This window comes from Pleurodeles waltl, chromosome 9 (genome assembly GCF_031143425.1).
Source record: "Pleurodeles waltl isolate 20211129_DDA chromosome 9, aPleWal1.hap1.20221129, whole genome shotgun sequence".
Classification (NCBI taxonomy): Eukaryota; Metazoa; Chordata; class Amphibia; order Caudata; family Salamandridae; genus Pleurodeles; species Pleurodeles waltl.
The window spans coordinates 156,525,208-156,546,626 of NC_090448.1; the positions used below are offsets into that span (position 1 = coordinate 156,525,208).

At 42.5% G+C, this 21,419-nt stretch overlaps 1 protein-coding gene across 2 annotated transcripts in view; it reads left to right on the forward strand.

The window, feature by feature from the left end:
• The first annotated feature begins 1,825 nt into the window (after positions 1-1,825).
• APPL1 (adaptor protein, phosphotyrosine interacting with PH domain and leucine zipper 1) overlaps positions 1,826-21,419 on the forward strand; it is a 221,717-nt gene continuing 202,123 nt past the window's right edge. Inside the window, exon 1 of one of the 2 annotated variants that reach the window (XM_069206469.1) lies at positions 1,826-2,002. In XM_069206469.1, the coding sequence (XP_069062570.1) occupies positions 1,949-2,002 (54 nt within the window). In that variant the 5' untranslated portion in view covers positions 1,826-1,948. The remainder of the gene's footprint in view (positions 2,003-21,419) is intronic. The other variant, XM_069206468.1, reaches the window with a different exon arrangement.

Below are 21,419 nucleotides of genomic sequence, written 5' to 3' on the forward strand. Positions count from 1 at the left end.
TGGCGTATAGCTGGGTTGAGGCATTGAACTTGGGGTAGTTCCTGTACTTATAAACCAGAGATTTCTGCAGCCCATAATAGAGGTGTGGTGGCAGTAGTGCCAGATGGCTCCATTTCACCAATAATGCAACACTGCAGCCCTTGCCGTTTTATTTTTAGAAATGATTGTTATCATGTGGTGGTGTAAATCAAGTGCATGAGGACTAATACTCTCAGGATGCATTTTGTTGTTAAATTAAAATATAGGACTGCAGTGCTATTTTCTTGACAACATGGAATTGTTAAGCAATTTTAATATTGCTGCAATCCAGCACACAATTTGATAACCTTAACTAGCAGAATAAGCATCTCATTATCAAAAAGGTGGTGGGGTGCAGCAAAGCAGTGAGATGTAGCGGGTCTCAGTCCATCAGTACCATGGGTTCTGTCGGTCTGATTGATAAAAGCTGTTTGGGCATCTCAAGAAAATAACAAAAACTCCCATGTGTGGGTGAGAAGGTTTTGAAACATAAGGTAACATTTAATTTGATGATTCTCGGGGTTTGAGACTCTGTGACAATGACAGCTGCCATTGAATTTGATCATTGTGCTGGGAGGTGGGAGGCTCGAGGTCGTTGAGTAATGTACAGTGTCCAATCCCAAAAATGGAAGCACATGGCCTGCTGTATGGTATTCTTTGGTGCATCTAAAGAGTTTTGGTACCAATCCCACTTCTAAAATTCAATTACAAGACTGGAGGCTAGATTTTGATGAATCTTCTTTACTGTAAATCTCTTGCAACAAAGTTAAGAATACAATAACATACACGTTTAAGATAAAAAGCATTGTGGACTGAAAAGCCAAAACCACATAGCTAGGTTTGCGTCCCAAGCTCTTCCTCTCTTTTGCTGATCTAGGAAAAGATAAGTGCTTCTCAGTTCTTCTAATTTGTTTTGAGTTCATAGTTTAAATTTAATTTATTTTTTTCAATGAACGTGCTCTATTTCTGGTTGCTGTCACTAATGTAGTATTGATGTTCTAAATGTATTTTTTTTAATTAGGTTGCGCGTACAAGCTCTCTGACCGGCTGTGTATCTGTAGGCTTTTAACCATGCCCATTGCACGCCCATCACTATCACTCATCCGTGGCCTTGCCGTTCAAAAATCCTGTTATCACTGGTAAATGCTTTACATTTGTCCCTCCTTGGGGCGGTTTGGTTACTGCCTTGGACATCGACCCTGTTACATGGATAATTGCAGGATTGCTGATACGTTTGACTGCGAGCTAACTTTTTCCTTTTGTGTCTCTCCGTCGCGCTCATGGTCATGGCGGCCATGGCACTTTGAATCGGTTCACTTATGTCAACGGTTTTACTTTTCATTTTCAATTTAAGTTGCAAGAAAAGTCCAGTTAGGAATTTACAACGTTAACAGCTCTAATTCGAGCAAACGCGAGACCCACTGCTTTGCAAATGCTTGTTTTTACTACAGTAAGATAACGAAGCGCTACTTAGGGGCAAGTCTGTTCATGCTTCCACCATTTACAACTAATACGTCATCGACGTCCTAAAACACTATACTGCGCATGCTCGGCAGATCTGAGGCGGGCCTTGTCCTCCAATACGGCCATGTTTGGGTCAGGCCAGCAGTCCCTGCTGTGTCAGTGTGGTGAAGAAGGTAACAGTAGGGACGTTTGTGCCTGACCATCGCTTAGGCTAGGGCTTCCTACTTACGGTAATATATGGGGGTCACAGAAGTTATGTGTATACGTGCACAGACGGGCGGGTTATTCAGCCAAAGGCAATGCGCTGCGCCTCTGACTAGCCAATGAAAACAATAAGGGGCGGGACTTCCGGGGCCGAGATTGAATTCCACGGCTGGGTGTTGTGGCTGGATCTGGGGTGGGTGTATAGTGTTTAGTGTGGGACTGAGGTTTACATTATTGAGCCTGAATTTTAAGGAGCGCAGTCATGCCCGGAGTCGATAAGCTGCCCATCGAGGAAACGCTGGAAGACAGCCCACAGGTGAGGAGCGCCACGGGTTACTGCAATCCTCCGCATTTGTTGATTTGGGGGCGATAGATTGCAGCACTCTCAGTTTAGCTAGGCAGTACGCGCTGATCACACCTGAGCCCATAGATGCCGCCGAGATATTCAACACCCTCCATGCAGCAGGGCCAGAGCTGACAGCCACTATAACCTACTGCTCGAGGATCCAGCGACAGAACACCCTGACACTGCAACATCATTGTGTATGCACTGTCACCGCCAGAGCAAGGACTGCCAGTAGATGCCACAGTCATTTCTTGAGGTGGCAGAAACACATGCAATGTCACGGGCAATGCCGCACGGTCGGTCATTCCCCAGTTGCCAGCCACTGTTGCCACATTATCAAAGGACAGAACGTTCAGGCACCGTCACTGCAAGATCCAATAATAGACTTTATAGGGATGTTGACTGCCTGATGCAAGGCTGTCACAAACTTATCCACCAAAAGGGCTAAATCTGTCAGTTGCTGTTACAAACTGATTCTATGGTAAATTGGTCAGGCACTGTCACAGCCTGATTCAAAGAGTAGCTCTTCTATCCAGTGTTGTAAGCTGGCCCAGGCTTAGGCCTTTCTTGCAGTGTCCTCAGGGGTGTGAAATTTAATAAAATATCTACTTGTCCATGGGACAGGTTGCTTCTTAAATCTACTTGTCCTGTTAAAAAAAAATTACTTGACCCTTTGGTGCCATGTAGTGCGGCAACAAATTGTGGCAGTATTCCCATTATGTAAACACTCTGATAATAGCCTCTCTGATTATGCCAGGGCTACTACTATAGAGGGCTTGAATACGTGCAGTTTCAATCCCTTTTGTAGCAATTTCCTCATTTTGCCACCTTTCTGTAGATTTACATACTGGGGCTGGAGGAAGCAGCAGTAGTTCCAGGGCTGGAATGCCTTTGAGTCTGCAAACCTACTAACTTGCATGTTTTAAGGGTTTTCCCCAGCTCTTCTCTAATCTTTTCCCTTAATGAGAAAGGTTGGAAGTTTACTCTTGACAATGGCAGAAGTAGAGGTTCTTCCAGGGTTGGGAAAAAAAAGTGGTTGGAGGGAAAGTGAACTTGTAAATGCTCAATATATTTTCACATGAGCAAATCTACACATGCATATTTGCTCGTGCTAAAATACAGTTAATAAATATTTTCTAGGAGTACGATTTCCTGGTCTACTTCTGTAAGTTCTTGTGCATTAATGAACGCCACTAAAAGACCTATACCTTGGGTGCACTTTTGTGACTCTTTTAAATAATTGGGTCCCTAATTAGGTCTGGCATTAACAAAGACATTTTGTTTTAATCACATTTCTATTTCTCGCTCTATCAGCTGGCTTTAATGTGAATGGTCACATTCTGCTATTCCACAAGGAGCATATTGGCACACAAAGTAGTTTTGTTCTGTGCCAGGAACTACTGTGGCAATCAGTAGTGTAATGAAACTGGAGGGGGCCCCCTGCAAAGAAAATGGAGGGGATCCCACCGCAAAGAATATGGAGGGAGCCACCCCTCCAGACTCACTCAGGTTAGGTGCTTTGCTGAGGGGGCCCCCTGTAGGGGGGGGCTGCAGGGCCTTTGTTACGCCACTGGTGGCAATGTGTGCTTTCTGAGAACAAAAGCTTTTTTTTCTTTTTGCCAGTGTTTGTTACAGTGGTGAGGGCTGACAGCTCCCACAACAACAAAGTGTTACAAAAGCCATGTCACACAAGACATGCATTGATGAAACCAAAAGACTCATAAATATGTCGGATTGGTTGGCCTTGCCAGTGCTTGTTTATTTTCATGCTTCCTATGATCTTGTCGAAAATGGTTACACTGATTTCCCATTAGGAATATTTTTGGGAAATACTAGCACGCATCAACACATTTTACTAAATGACGCTTCAGAGAAATAGCACCTAAAATTTCATAGTAGCGAAACAGTTGTTTCCTACTTGCATTTTTTTCTGCACATCTTATTTGGAAAGCAAATAATCATGACTCTTGCATACAAGCTTCTGCAAATATTTGCATTTAATCAGAGAGCATTCAAGGAGCATTATACTTTGCGTCATATTGTTAAACTTTTCAAACGTGTGGACACTTTTTTTTTTTTTTTTTTTTAACTGTAATCACTGTCGGTAGTGACCTTAAAACGTTTATTTACAGCGCTCACCCTAATAATGAAGGATTTTCATTAATGAACCATAAATACAAGTTTGAACAGCATTAATATATGGGCACACATTACCTCAACTACAGACAGTTCCCCTCTGTGTAAACTGGCAGCCAAAGGGCTTGTGCTGCAGTGTGTTGGGCCTACTTGTCCCAAGGACTAAATAAAAATGAAAACTTGTTGCCATTGACCCCAAACAATATGACCCGGGCGATAGTAATTCCACTTCCCTGGTTCTTCTCTATCAAGTGTTAACCTCTCAATCTTACCCTCATGAATCAGGTAACAGGAATCCATCTGTCTGCTCCTGGGTATAGTATTGTATAGGGCCGAACCCAGGTTTGTGGAGTTGTTTACAATATCTTCTTATCCAGGGGAAGGATGCTTCAGAAATATACTGGTCCTGTAAAAAAAAAATCCACTTGTGTCCTCACAAATTGTTTCAGCATGGTTATTATGGCAGTGCTTTGATAATAGCCTCTCTGAATGTGTTTGTGCTCTTATCAGAGTCTGGATTCTAGCGAGGTTCTGATTTTGGCAGCTTCTGTAAATTTACATACAGGTGTTGGAAGTAGTGCGAGAAGTGGTAGTTCCAGGGTTGATGTACCTTGCAAGTCTCTGCTCACCCACATATTGACGTTTAAGGGTACTCACCATGTCCTCTGCTATCTCTAACCATGCTAGCAAAGGTTGTACATTTACTCCTGACAAGAGCAGGAGTACATTTTTTTCCCGGGGGGGGGGGGGGAATGGACTACAGAGATAGCGAATTTGCAGTTACTCAGGAGTTTTTCGTATCAGCAAATATACATGTGCATATTTGCTCATTCAAAATGCTATTCACAAATGTTAGTTACGAGTACACTTTTCATTCCTGTTTCTGTAAACACTTGTGAATTCCTGGCAAATCTGTACCAGTGCATGGACATCTCCTTGCGGTTGCACTTTTGTGACTTTTAAAGAATTAGGTCCCTAATTTATTTTTATGCGGCCCATAATATTGCCTACAATTGTTTTACATAGGTTTGGCATTATTCATCTTTTTGTTTTATATTGGCATACATCCAAGGTGTTTGTGAAACGATGCCTCAGAGAAATTGTAATGAAAGTTGCACACAAAATATGTTAAACCTTTTTTTTCAAGTTTCAGTGTTTTTTTAATGCTTTTTATTTTGAAAGCAAACCATCACCAATCTTGCATTCATGCATATGCATGCATTTTGAGTATAAATAGGGAGAATTTGGGGGCATTATATTTATTTGTTACATTTAGCATACATGTGTACGAGTTTTTATACTGAACCACTATCAGTTGTGCAAGCTGAGCTCACAGCTTACTGCATTTCCTGACAGCGCTTGCAATAATAGTAAAGGTTTTGGTAATAATGAACACACACACACACACACAAGCCCCCTCCCCCACCTGCCCCTCCCCCCCTCCAATAAGGAGAGCATTTTTGTGCTGCAGGGTTTGGGCCTGATTGTCTAGCAGACAAAACAAAATTAAAAATTGCTGTCCTTGACTCCACACATTATGTCCTGGGCATTGGGCAGGCACTGTCATACCCTGATCTTCAGCAAGATCCAAATCCAGAATTCCCAGGCTTTATTGCTGTCTGAGCCTAGTGCACAAAACAACAGAACCCCAGTTGCCAGGCTTGCTTTGTAGCAGATTATCAGAACATGATTGAGTTGCATCATTGCACTAGACTCAGGCTCTGTGAGCTAGGCATTATCACAGCCCAATTCAGATGACCATATCAACACGACCAAGAGTTTCATATAATAGGTGGGCAAGTCAATAGGACCCAGTCTCTTGGTGGTAAGGTATTTTTACAACCTGATCAAGTTTCATAGGTCAGCAGGACTCTGAGTGATCATGACTCCAGTGCTCTCTTTTCCAATAGCAATGCACCAACTTTTTTTCCCAGTAAGATTCCACTGTTATAATTGTACATATTAACTACCACGTGTCGAGTGTCCGATCTCTGCCCTTTGAGGGTCTACTCACTATTTAAAAGCCAGGTCTGTTATTCTCTGCATAGGGGTGTTAATACATAGCTGGGTACTCAAACTAGAGGAACCCCTTGCTGAGCTCGGGAGGGATATTCAGATTACCTCTGGTGGCTCCTGCATATAGAATTTTGTAGCCCCAACGGTAATGGGCAACATAGGAGCTGTAAGTGGATTTGTACTCTAGAGATTATTGTGTCATGGACTCTTTTGAAGACCCTATTCATGCTCCATACATAATTAAGGTTGCTTCTTGGTAGCATGGCTGCAGAGAAGTTGATTTCACATCCACCTGGGCCCAACACAAAGGCTTCACTTAGAGCCCATCATCCATCTTTTTGTTGGGGTCTCATCCTGGCTGGGGGGTAGCTGGAGCCTAACACCTTGATGCCAGAGCAGTGGAGAAAAATACAAGCACTCAGCTTGTTATCTCTTCACAAGTGCTTAACAAAAACTATAATTTAGAGGCTCGGTTTTGACTTTGTTGAACCCCTTTCTGTAAGAGCTATGCAGGCACTGTCAAATATATGTGTCTTTGTGAGTAATTACCATAAATAGGATTAAATAGTACAGACTATTTTCTTTTATAGTGCTACTCGTCCCAGTGTACGGTGTCAGAGTGCTTTATATCACCCACATACATTATACAGAAACAGTGAAACATGCCAGTGTGTAAATCATTAACAGGAGATAGCCTGGGTTACATGATGTAAAAGTCACATATTGTCCATGATGGTAGACATTGTATGAAAAGAGTGCTTGGTTATGAGAAACACAAAGTCAGGATCTAGGGTTTAAGGCAGTGATTGAGGTTGTCTGTACTAAGACTTTATTACGACCCAAAGGTACCCTTTTTAGCAATCTTTGTTTAAAAGAGTGAGAAAAAAAGACAGGTTTAGTGACTTGAATAATCTACTTGATCTAACTGTAATTAGCTTGAACCGTAAAGTGGTATAAAATTGTGTAATCCTAGGCAACTATTTTATATTTATGGGTGTCACCTTTTTCTTCATCACATATGAGAGCACCTTCAAATATGTTCATGTAGAATTTCTGCTGTACAAAAAACTCCTTTGTTTGATTTAATAGACTAAATGTTTGCTCCATGTATAATCTAGCCTAGTGGATCCCAAACTTTGACTTCGGTGGACCCCCACTTTATCATAACTGGAATCCGGGGACCCCCAACTGAGTCATTACTGGAAACTAGGGACCCTGGCCTAAACATTGTTGATGATCTGAACCGCAAAACGATACACATAATATATAGAAAGACGAATTCCATCAAATATACACAAATGATAACACATTTTATTTAATTTGCAACAAATCTAAATAAAAAATACACATTTTAATAGGCAGGTTGGAGCTTTTCTAAATTCAATTGATGCCACACATCACCCAATCCATATTCCCTTTTGATACACCTACACTGCTGCCACAAATCAATCAGATTATACTATTTTAATTTTAAGGCTCCAATTTCAAATTCCTTGACACTTATTTTACATTTTAACATTTTTAATTGTACATTTGGCTACTTCATTTATATACACTTTATTAATCTGTTAGTATTATTTAATTTTCTAAGCAGTCACAGACCAACTGAGGAGGCTTCAGGGCCTCTTGTGCGTCCCTGGACCATGGTTGGGAACCACTGATCTAGCCCACATATAGGATAAATATGCCCCCTGCCTTGCCTGTTAGTTCAACAATGGCATTATTGTCAGGAAGGAATGTTTCCAAGTTCATGTTTAAAAACTCTCACTTATAATAAATATATTACTTAAGTATGCTGTTTTAGCACACTATCTTTTAAAGACAGCTCATTTTCCATAGAAATGGCCACAAACTTTCCTACTAACATGCATTTTAATGTTAAAACTAAATAGCGTATAAACAGTAATGTGTGGAAACTGGGCTTCAGCAAAAATATTTATCATTTGCACATCACAAAGTGAATTATTCTGATTTGTTTTGATCCTATTAAAGCTTTGTTTCAGTCCCATAGAATTACAAAAAATGTCCCTTCTTAATTACTGGGATGTATTCATTTATTTCATTTACAACCTATTTAAATATTGAGTGTTAGAAAAACCCCTGACATTTTACAGCCTTTCATTTCCCACGGCACGATTGTCAGACAAGACAGTTCACTTTACGCAGTCAGTGAAAGAAAAATAAACACCAGCTTCAATGATAAAATAAGCAGCAAATTGTAAGAAGGCATAATCTGCTGTTTGACCTCTCTGTACAAACACCAAATGTGACGATATGAAAACAAGAATTGAAGGCATCTTCATTGCTCATTCACTTTCTTAGTGACAGAACACCTGTTCTTTGTCAGCTCACTAGACCAGGTCAGTAGGACCTGAAAAAACCTCACCCAGGCAACAATCTGACTTGCCGTAGTGAGAGGGCAAGAGTAGATTTTTGAGGACTGAATTGCAAGTCAAAAAAGATCTGTGTGACAGAAGCATTAACCCACTGAGCTATCTTCATAAAATACAAGTCTGTGATCTGCAAGTTACACGTTGTGCTTTGAAAGAGCCACATTAACTGTGTATGCTACTTTACGATGGCCCAAAAGTCAGATCTCTAGACAAACACATATCTCTCATGGCGTTAACCACCAGAGTTCCCTCACCATGATTATACCCTCATAATTACTTTTCACAGGAATATCTCTGCAGCAGGAGCCTTAATCACCATTCGATATTTTACAATTGAGACTGTTTGTGACCAATTAAGTAAGCCAACACTGATTTAACTTCACAATTGTCCTTGTTGCCACTTTTTCTGGCAGCGTTTTTAAAGAGTAAATCTCAGATTTACTGTCAGAAACTGCTTTCCACCACTCCACCCCTTTTCTGCTGCCACACCTCAAACCACATTTTATGGGATTCCACATTATTTTTATTCCATTTTCAGCACTTGTAGATACCTCTGAATGGTGAGGCTTTCACAGGAGCAAACTTAAAATCTTCAAGCATGTAAGCACGTTATGTTTAGGTAAGACTGTGGACGTGCAGCATGCAATTATCATTCATTGATACTGTAATGTGCTAAAAGTCACTGCTCTTTTAAGCAGACCGCACTGTCTTTGTATTTTTACTTATGTAAAATATATCCAGCTCATTAACAAATCTCCGTAGGGCATTGACGTCTACATATACAATCTGTTGCATTTAGCTGATTCACAGATAAAAATGTGCTCATTGGGTATTGGATGATTGAGGGGTAGGATGCACAGGTCTATAAGTGTACGATTTATATTCTGAACTGGTATCATTTGGCACCAAAGCAGATGGCACGAATTGCTCTACAATGGGGCACAAATCAAGGACAGCTTATATGGGACTGCACAGATAACATTTGACAGGAAGGGGCTGGCTGGTCATCTGGCTTGATGGGTTTCGTCTTGTTGTTTGGAGTAAGGGCAAATCATGGTGTTATAATCATGCAAAAGGGACATTTTTACTGACACAAATAACTACTTCCTGTAGGCTACCAATATCTTTAGGAAGCATGCACCACTGTTTGTTTCCAGATAAACACTATTAATCCGAGGGTGTGACCTCCACATCTCGGTCACCTTGGATGATGTCAGTTTGTATAATGAAAGCATGTGGTGAGAAGTTTGAGTGCACTGCCTATAGCTGTGAGTCCTTTGCACAAATCACGTGATAATCATGCAAAATAGAATGTGTGCTGGAAGTGTGAAGGTTTGAGGTGTCAGCAGATTTTGTAATAACCAAGCAAAGCAGCAGGATTAAAGAGTGGAGATGTTTTCCAGAACTGTTCTACCACATGGAGAGTGTACAAGAACGCCAACCCGAGCCCGGCAGAATCCTGACCCCTTTGTTTATATTGCTTGTTTATCACCTTTTTGATGGAGCTATAATTGCATCCTCGAGGAACCAGGCATAGGGAGTAGGCGTATGCTTTGCCATATTTAATGTAATACGATTTTCTTGAGCACAGCGTTCACCAACAGAGGGAATCTTGGTGCTAAAATAGTTAACAATTGGCTGGAAATTCCACATGAAACAACATATACTGTGTTGTGAATAGGATGGTTTTTATTCTCCTTTCAAAAACTAGGTTGTCATTGTGTTGTGTCATTTTAGCCACATTTGTTAGCCATCGTTCATGCCATATGTTTCCCAAGAAGGCCTGAGCAGCCTCCAGATGGAAGGATTCTTGTAGGCTATATACCCAATCAGTTACAGTTGACACAATGTAATTTTAGTAGGACCAGGACCTATGCTGTGAGTGAGCCTTGGAGTGGATGAATTTACCTGCTTGCACATAGGTGAGAAAGGCCCACGCTCCACACGCTTAAAGTCAGCTTTGGCTTTCTGAGCTCAGAGTCCGTACGGAGCACAAGTACTGCTCAGTTCCGGGTTACCAGGAATGGGAAGGGCTCTATGACAGGTGGTCAAATGGTTTCTAGATGGAATGAAGCAAGGGCTTGGACAAACATAGCTGCTGACGTCTGTCACATTTATTTTGAAAAGTTTTCTTCTAGTGTTGTTTTTTTCTGTGCTAAGAATCAAGTTGAAAATGTACTACTCAGCACAACTGCGGTAGCCAGAATGAGATCACCCAACGTTGCTTTGTGGCTGGTTCCATACCTCTATATGATCAAGTAGCAAACTAAACTGGATCCAGGAAATTATTTTGTTCTTTTTTTAAATTAAAAAGGCCGCAGCTGTTCAATCAGTCACTCTTGCGTTTTATATTGTTTGATCTTGTGCAAAGTCAAAAAGGTTTGTCTGCAGTGAACACCAGCAATCAAAGTTACTTTTTAAGTGATAGGAAGTGCCATGTCTGACTGTGTTAGTCTGCCTGATCAGACTCCATCAGCATTGTGACATGTCACACCAGCACACATGACTGGGCGGCTTGCCTTTTAGATTAAGAGCTAGAAATGTTTCCATGGAGATAAACAATATTGATATAGCTTTGGACGAGTCTCACATCGTTGTTCCGCTTGCTTGTTTTACTCGGAGCATTTCGTTTTTTGATATTAGATAAAGAGTTTCGTCGAAATCGCTTCATAAATAGTTCCAACGGCCTGGGTAAAGTAGGTAGCAAATGTCTCATGCTGTCTTTGAGGCAATTTTAATTGGTTAGTTGCTTTTGCAGTTGTTGGTCTCATGCTGGATCCACCAGTTATTTTTGAGTCACAGGGATGAATCTAACCCCTAATTAAATTAAGCACATGCTATTTCATCAAATGTCATGACTGCACAGCAGCATTACCAGATGGTTTCCCACAGAATGCTTTCTATCAGTGGGCTAAAATCTCAGTCAGGCTGTTGGAAATAGAGAGGGGCTTGCAGCGGAGTAAGTCACGAATGTTGCTCTTTTATACATCCATGTTCTGAGGCATGGTATTTAACAGCTTCTGTACAGTAACTGCGTGAACTGCAATTCGCAGATTACGTATATTGCACTTATTGCTAGAGAATTTCTTGCACACATTTTGTTCAGTCAATTTCCACCTCCGGGGTGTGTTCTTGTGAAACGTTCTTTAAGCATATTAATTTATGTCACTAGATGACTCCGTGACATTGGGACACCACATTTCCACTCCAGGTCTTTTATTTAACAGTTTGCTGCTTTCTGGATATGGTGCTGTAGGTTTTCTTAAAGTTGAACCTATTTAACAAACGAAACAGATGACAGTGATTTGTGCATGTACAAAACACGTTGGAAATATGGCGTTTGGTGACGTGGACTCTAGTCACGGCAATTATTGTTATTTCAATACCGCAAGACACATACATGTGGCTGTCATTGTCCCAAACCTAGCTAAGTACTTGCGACATTTCACATACTGTGGTTTAGAATAAAACATAAGTGACCGGCTTAAGTTCTCAGGCTTAGAATGTATCTGCAAGTCTCGAGTGACGCTGATTATAACACAAACACCTCAGCCATCGGTATCCCAGGTACTGCTGCAGAGCGCAGGTCCATGGTCAACAACTACATTTCCAAGCAAGGTATGCAGTGAATAAAATATTCGCAGAAAATAAATGTATTTTTAATTCTGAAGTACCACTGTCAACACCATTTAGATCCCTTCACAAAGAGTATATAGAGAAAAGGGACTGCATCTCCCCGTCAACTTAAAAACGTGATAGTTTGCAGCATCTACTAGGACTTAGGAGATCATTTGCAATGTCACCAGTGATGTCATGGATGCGTTGTCATTTCCCATATGCATGAAGCCATGAGCAGTGGCTGTACGTAATTTCAGTATTTTTAGGTCTTACCTACCAGACAGCTTTTAGGTTTAGATTTTAGCTGTATGTAGGCAAAAGCCTGTTGTGCACCATGGCAAAAGCTTACAGTGAGCCTGCTCACTGCTTAGTTTAGGATGGGATTCTGGCCGTTTTCAGGTGCTTGCTTCTTGTCCTATGGCTTTCCTTCCTCTTCATGTGTTTGTCTCTCCCTGGAGCATTGCCTGTTTAAAATCCTTTTGACTGGCTGACTTCTGTCCTTCGACCGATCGTGTTCAGGGTGACAGTGCACTTTATCTAGCTCACTCCTTGGCATTCTGCTCCCCACGCTCCATACTACTCGCTAATCCCTCTCCATAACCTCATGAATCCTTTACTTTTCCCACCCCACCCCTTCCTTTCCTTTATTATTTTTTTAAATGATTTCCTGGTAACAGCCTCAATCACCTCCTTTGATTCTTTTCCCCTACCCACTTCCCATTTCTTACTCCTCACCCTTCCCTTCATAGGTCTCAATGAACCTTTTCTCAGTCCATATATTTTATTTATTTATGTATTTTTTTTGCGGGGGCATGGTAGCTACCTTTCGCTGCATGGGCACTCTGCAGTTCTAAAAATGCACTCTCGCTTCTGAGGTTACCTTTTTGTTTTATTTACCAATCTGAGTGACCACTGTCATTTTGGATCAGTAAATTTAAAAAGACATGCGCATGATTCACTAGGAACATGCATGTGCACCCCTAGATAATGCCATATATATATATATACATATATATATATATTGCCAATGCTACACAGAGGTATCAACAAAAAAATAATGGCAAAACCAACAGATCAATAAGGCTAGACATATTGGCGTTGCCAGTGCTTATGTATTTATATTTTTTACCCATAAAGCTCTTTCAAAATGGGGCTTTTAATGCGATTTTAAGGCATATTTTTTAATCTACATATTTTAGTTTGTGATCTTCATTCCCACCACTAACACCAATACTAAAAGTTGATTCAGTTAAGTATATGGGTTTTGCAGTGATGCATAATAATTGCTTGAATTTTCCCTACGCCTCACTGCAGGCTGTGCATGGCCTACTGCTTTGGACTGCACCCAGCGAGCATAGGGTGTGGCTTTTGGCCACTACCCTCTGCTCTGTAGTCGCACAGTATGCTTTCCGCAGGGTTTTTGCTAGAGACAGACTGCAGTAACAGGGCACACCCTCTACCCATGCCTTAAACTTTATCTCATCAACAGTTACGGAACGGAAGAGCCTGGGCCATACCCAGTGGCAAAAATGCACAACCAAGATGCCTTTTGCGCATGACCTTAAGCTACACTTTAATGCCAGTACCCTGCTCCAGCTGTCTGCTGAACACAGCCTCTGGCTCTGACCAGAGGGGAAAAAGGTTTGTCTTTTTGGCACTTAATAACGCCCTGTTCCCCCAGTGCCCACCAAACATAAACTACTCAATTTACTAAACTGTTTTGATGCCCTCAAAGCCAACACATGCATAGAAAACCCCTCTCAAGAGAAATAGTTTCATACCCAGCTCCCCCCCCACGCAACGTATCTGCCTAATGTAATCTAAATAGGACCAGTATTCCCAATCTGAAGTAATCAACCTCAACAAACTGGCATCCACCCTCTGATTGCTCACCTATAATTTATGATAAGGATGATCAATAACTGAGTTGCCATCCTAATTGCAAGAGCATGTTTACAGCAAATTCCTTCTGTACAACCTAAAGTGCAGCTAAATGCAGCATGCCGACAGCGATCATGATTGTTGTGGATGATACTCTCCATATTACATATTATTCCTGCCTCCTGGTCCTTCTAAATCTTTCAACATTTTTCTATACCTTTGACGATCATGACATTGATCAGTATAGTTTAGACATACATGGCAAGCCACAACCCCATGCACTGTTGGTTTTCTTATGTCTCTAACCAATTCCACTTTTTTCAGATTAGCTCCTTCAAATCCCAACTACTACCATCAACATTTGGAGTAGCTCCAGAATCTGTACTCTTCTCTGTGAGACTGACCTGGTCTCAAGAGCTGCTAGGCATCCTCCTCGCCATTTAAGGTGTCAAAAGTTACCACTGTGATAATGATACATGACTAACCTAGGCATCCACGACTCCATGTTGCCTAATCCTAATCCAAATTTGGGTGTCTCCCCACCTCTAAAACATTAAATCACTCTTATTCTTATCAAACCATTTTGACTTGAAAATTCAGACAGCCTCGTAACAGCTCTTCTTTCTACTCCAGGTAGAGAATTACCTTCCAAACTATAATTCAGAACTAACATTGAGCCACTTGGCTTCTGCGTCTGTAAAGTGGCAATGTGTTACCTGGCTTTACTGATGAATATCTTGGTCGCCGATATTTGCCTGATTAAAGGACTAAAGAAGTACAGCTTTAGTACTACAACCATAGATTCCTGCGCTGGCTGCTCCTGTAGATCCATGCCATCTGTAAGATCGCTAAATGGCCTACAACGCTGTGGCCATCAGTGTACCACCATGCCTTGCAGACAACTAATATTGGGGAATCTAAAGCAACACAAGAGCCAAATTTGATAATTTTCTTTGTAATACTTTTGACATACCTAGTCGCTCCTCTTTCCAAATCATATGTACACATTTTTTGCTACATGCTCAGTGGTGCTGGTGGTGAGGGTTGGTTCTGTTGGGGTACAAAGTTATTGCTTTCTGACAAACAGGCAGGGAGAAAGAATTGACAGTGTGAGAGATATGTGAGGTAGTGAAAGAAAGATGGATATAAAGGGAAAGAGTAATGCGGTAGGGATGGGTAGAGTGACAGAGCCAGATATAGGCAGAGGAAGGAAGAGATGCTGAGATGGAGTAAGAGACAGAGGCGAGGAAGACAGATTAAGACTATTGAAAGTTAGAAGGTAGAGCAATAAAATTGAGACTGACGTGAAGTTGGATAGCTGCGAGGTATAGAAAGGCGTGGCAGGCAGAAAGTTATTAGGTAGAGAGAGAGAGGCAGGAAGAAATGAAGTAGAGAGATGAACTGGAGACCAGTGAATCTCTTTTTATGCCTACTGTCATTAGGGCATGACTAGTGCCCCTCGCACCCCCCGGGTAACTTCTTTGCCAATGCCTTGAAATGTATTGGTATTGCTTCACATATGCAGCACACACCTTAGCACCTTTAATTTGGAAAGGAGCACAAAACACTTAAAGAAACACTCGGCTGTCTCAGACTCGGAGCCCAGTAACATAGTCCCCACTCCCCCGACTGCTTATTCACAGAGCCTGGCGTTATTATTCACGTCCAGCATATTGTGTGCTGTGCTCCATTTGCTCCCCAGGAAGATGTGTGATCTATAGCTACCGTACCAACAGAGTTGCTACCTGAGACCAGAGTTAGTAGTAAGGGAAATGCTGCATGTGATGATGAGTCTCGCAACTGAAGAAGTGACAGGGAGTTCTGAAAAATGTTATGATCATGATGGTAACTGTAGTTAAGGTGTAGCTCCTCCCTTTCCTTAGACAGGCAAAATAGTAAATATGTGGGGAGCACTAGTTTGTGAAGCGGAACTGTACAGTGTAAAACATATTCCTTGTTTACGATGACCCTGCATGGCTCACACCCACCTGCTACTGCCACCAAAATGCTATTTATGTGGGAAGAGCTGTATCTTCTGTACTGCTTATCCACTTTCATTTTGCTGGGTGAATATCTGGAAGCAGGTGTGTGAAAATGATTGCTAAACATCTTGTAAAGACAGGCCCTCGCAAACAATGTTTGTCAGGGGGTAAAGTTGTTCCAATTAGCTAACCTTGGTTGAGTACCTTAAGTAACCAGTGAGAAAAGTGAAAGCAGAACAGTTAGTGCGATCTTCAACTTCAGTGTATGATTACTGCCACACTCCAGACCGGTAAATAAGTGGAACAGGCATGTGGTGTGAGCTGCCAGTAGAGTGAAAGTATAAGTGAGATTGCAGGGGAGATAGGAGGATGAACGTTTTGCTTCTGATGATGTGGTTAAGAACGCAGGAGTGCAATCCTGAGACGGCATTAGCACAAACTGTAAGCCTCAACGTAGCTAGAACGAAGGCATGTTCTTGACATCCCTTCTGTTCTCAGATCTGTTGAACATACGAAATTTGAGCTAAGGTTTTCTGTCCCAAGCTCTCTCTTTTTAAGTTTTGCCTGCACAGCGCTTACGCTGCCGTTACAAAATCTTTTGTGCTAAAAAAAAATATTTTAAAAGGGATTTACAGTCCACCTACAGACAACTCATCACTTAGTATTAGTAGCTTCTCAGGTCACTCGCGTTTTCTTGCTTGTCATTGGTCAGCAGCAGCACCTTCCCACGTCATCAGGCCGCATTTCCTGTCTTCTTACCTAGGCTTCGGCTACTCCTTGGACGAAGTACTGTTTCCAGCTGGTGGCTGGTGGCTAGTGTGCTTCCACCGGCTGTGCACTTTCATGGAACTATTTTTTTACTTCATTTTTTTTGCCGGAAGTGCGTCTGCAACGTCGATCTTTGCTAAGTGTGGAGTTTTCTAAATGCACGACACAAACAGTTGTTTTAATGAGCACTGTCAGACAGTTTTTTTTTATAACTGCTGCTATTTTTTTTTTTACCACTACAGCTTTCCAGTTACCCATAAATCCACTCCACATAATTCCACTCCATGCAACAAAATTCGAATCTGCCCAAATTTCCACTACATGCCACATAATTCCCCTCTTCTCAACACAACACAATGTTGCCATATCATTCTATGCCACACAGTTCTATGCAACTTAATTCCACACGTATCACATACATCTACTCCACCACATACATCTACTCCACCACATAAATCCACTTCACATAATTCCACTCCATGCAGCAAAATTCCAATCAGTCCAACATATCTACTCTGTGCCGCATAATTATCCACCACTCAAAACAGCAACAAATTTAAGCCACACAGTTCTATGCCACACAGTTCTATGCTACTTAATTCTTCACCGTAACACATAAATTCATTCCACCACATAATTCCACACATGCCAAAAAATTCCATTCTGTTGCGCATAATTCCATTGCACTCCATGTCACATGTTTGCCCCTTACATAATTTAACTCATCCCCAACACAATTCCACACCACCAAATTCCATGCCACATAATTCCACTCTCTTCTATACATAAATCACTCCACATAATTTCACTCCATGTCACATAATCCCACTCCACCACATAATACAACTGCATGACACACAATACCACACAACACAGTTCCACACCACACAGTTCCACACCACATTACATAATTTCACTGAACTCCACCTAATACTATTACACACCACATAATTCCATACCATGCCACCTACATCCACACCATGCCACATAATTTCCCTCCTCACTGTATCATTTATGTCCACATATTTGCACTCCACGCCACACGATTGCAGTCTGTTTGTCACAAGGCAACATTTTCCACAACAAGGGTGCAATATAGTTTCGTAAAAAGTGCAATACCAAAACCTCATGGGGATATTTTGCCATTGCTCAGCACCGGCGTTTTGAAGCAATTTATAAATCCACGAAAGCACCTGCCTTAAGAGAGTCATATGTGGCAACCCATTCTCTAGAGTCTGACAGGAGCACCTACCAACTAGTTCCATGCATTAATAGAGTCCTGGATGGAAATCAATACTTTAAAATAATGGTAGATATAAAAAAGAACCAACCATGATGCAGAACATTCCAAAGCAATTTCACTGAGAGTGTAATACAATTTTGTAAAAAGTACAATGTACAAAACAGAAGCCCCAAGGGAATAGTTTGCATTCGCCCCATGCTGGCAGTTTGAAATAGTTTATATGTCCATGGTGGTACATACCAGGACGTTTCATGCTTAAGAATGTAGAAGCACCTACAAACGTTTTACATATATTAATAGTGTCATGGATGGAAAACAATACTTTAAAATCAGTCAAATATAAAAAAAAACTAACCATGATCCTAAACATTCAAAAGCAGTTTCACTCAGCGTTCAATACAGTTTGATAGAAATGCAACATGCAAAACAGAAGCCCCAAGGGGACAGTTTGCACTCGCCTCATGCTGGCATTTTTAAGCAATTTATGTGTCCATGATGGCACCTACCAGGGCGTTTCATGCCTTAAGAGTGTCACATTTGGCTATCAATGTTCTAAAGTCCAGTGGAAGCACCTACCAATTCATTGCATAAGTTAAAAATGTCATGGATGTGAGTCAGTGCTCTGAATTTTGGTGTTTTCATTAAATGTGTTTCGCTGAGTGAAGGTCAAAGGCTTTATATATTACATTGGAATTGGAGGTCAGATAAGCGCACTGTAGGAAAGTACCCTCTTTTTGGCATGGTTACCTCCACTTTTTGCCTGCTGTCAGTGCGTTTCTACTGTATTCACTGGGATTCTGCTAACCAGGGCCCTAGTGACTGTGCACTCTCCCTCTAAATTGGTTGCTTAGGACTTAGCACACCCCACAATTGGCATACTGGTGCCCCCATTTAAGTCCTTAACATATGGTACTTAGGTACCCAGGGCATTGGGGCACCAGGGGTCTCCCAAGGGTTGCAGCATCTATTGTGCCACCCATGGGAGCCCATGCAAAATGTGTCTGCAGGCCTGCCATTGCAGCCTGCGTGAAAAGGTGCATGCACCCTTTCACTACAGGTCATTGCACCAGGTCACTGTAAGTCACCCCAGTGGAAGGTTCTCATAGCCCAGAGGGCAGGGTGCATGGAACTGTGTGTGGGGGAACCCCTGCATGAGCAGAGGTGCCCCTACGAACTCCATCTCCATTTCCCTGGACTTAGTGTGGTGCAGCCATTTTACCCGTGTAATTGACACAAGTCACTACACGTGTCCAGATATATAATGGTAACTCCTAACGTGGGCATGTTTGGTACCAAACATGTTAGAATCATACCCTAATACTGTTGCCAGTATTGGTTGTATGATTCCATGCACTCTCGGGGCTCCTTAGAGAACCCCGAGCATTGCTCCTACTAGTTTTCTAGGTTTTTCTGGGCAGCCCGCGCAGCTGCCACCCCTCAGATAGGTTTCTGCCCTCCTGCTGCTTGACCAGCTCATGCAGAGGACGGCAGAACAAAGCCTTTCCTGTCGGAAAGGCAGGTAACACTCTCTCCCTTGGAAATAGGTGTTACAAGACTTGGGAAGGATAGCCTCTCCAAGCCACCGGTATGCTTTTGGTGCCCTCCTTGCATAAACCAGTTTGCACCAGTCCAGGAACCCCCGGTCTCTACTCTGGCGCGAAACCTTGACAATGGAATGGTGAGTGACCACTCCCCTGTCTATCGCCACCCCAGGGATGGTGCCCAGAGATACTCCAGGTGGCCAATTGATTCTGCCATCTTGAATCCAAGGTGGGCAGAGGCCCCTGTGAGCATATGAGTGGCCAGGTCAGGCAGGTGACGTCACAGCCCTCTCCTGATAGGTGATCACCCTCCATTCCTGGGCTATTTAGGGTCTCCTTCCAGGGTAGGTCTTCAGATTCGATATGCAACATTCCAGCAGGACTCTTGCATTGTTTACTTCATCTTCTGGCCACTGGAACTGCAACTGGACCCCCCAGGAACCAACAATCTGCAACTACAGCAACAACTCTGCTCTGTAACATTGTTTCTCTGGTTCCTACCAGCAACTGCAACATTTCCCCAGCTGTGTATCCTCTTAGGGCGACGAATCTTCAGCCTGCATAAGAAGTAATACGGGATCTCCCTTAGAGTGAAGGAGTCACTCTCCTGCATTCGCAGGCACCAACTGCAGCGACGACCAGTTATGTGGATCTTATCTCCTCCGGAACTGCGTGGATCCTGCATCACAAGTGGTGGTCTGTGAGGATCCCCTTTGTCCTCTCTACCAGCTGTCCAATTTGGGAGACGGTAAGCCCTATCCTCTCCTTGCAGGACAGTACCCCTGTGCACCGGAACTCTTGCAGCACCCAAGGCTTGTTTGTTCCTCCTCCAAGGGATCTTCAGGCTCCGTTTAGCCCCGGCCTCCAGCAGTCCTTCCTGCAAAGCACAGTCTCCTGCCTGCTGCTCCAGCAACGTGGGACTCTTCCTCAGGTGTGCGGAATGGGCCTCACAGCGAATCCTGTGCCTGCTGCATGTGGGTCACCTGTGGGGGCTGCCTCCTCTTCTTGTGACTCTCCCAGTTGCTGCGGGTCACCCCCTAACTCCCCTCATTAGGTTGAGTTCTCTGGACCTTTCTGGTCCTCTTCAGCTGTGCAAAACCTTCTTCTCCAACTCTTGCGATTGCCAAGTCTTGTTGGTGGTCTTCCAGCACCACTTGCATTACTTCTGGAACTCTTCTTCTGCTCCTGTGCTGCACTGCTAACTTTGTTTGTCCACCGTCGAGCTGGTCTTGCATCCACAGAAGGCTGGGTAGTGGCTTCTGCTACAACCAGCCACTCCAATTTGACCTGGACTTAGTCCCCTTTCTTTGCAGGTCCTCTTCTGTCAGGATCCTCCTTTTGCTTTCTTCCAGTCATTTCTGGGTCTTGCACAATCCTCTTCCAAAGTCCTCCTGTTGGGTTTGGGGAAAACCAGGTACTTAGCTCTTCTCTCCTGGTTGCTGGGGGGGGGGACCCTGACACTTATCTTTGGGGTTCCTAGTTCCTCTAGCACCCCTCTACCGATAGTACTTCCTTGGGTGGGGACTACCTTTCACATTCCACTTTTTTAGTATATGGTTTGGCCCTCCCCTAGGGCCCTCACTATTTGCTGTTGCTTTTTACAATGCCTGTTGCTTTCTATGCTTTTACTGATTGCTAATGTGTATATAATAGTGTGTTTACTCACCTCCAGTTGGGGTATTGCCTATACAGTAATTTAGTATTTGTGTTACTATAGTAAAGTACCTTTATTTTTGTAACACTGTGTAGTTCTTTCGTGTATAAGTGACTGTAGTGGTATTGCACAAGCTTTGCATGTCTCCTAAATAA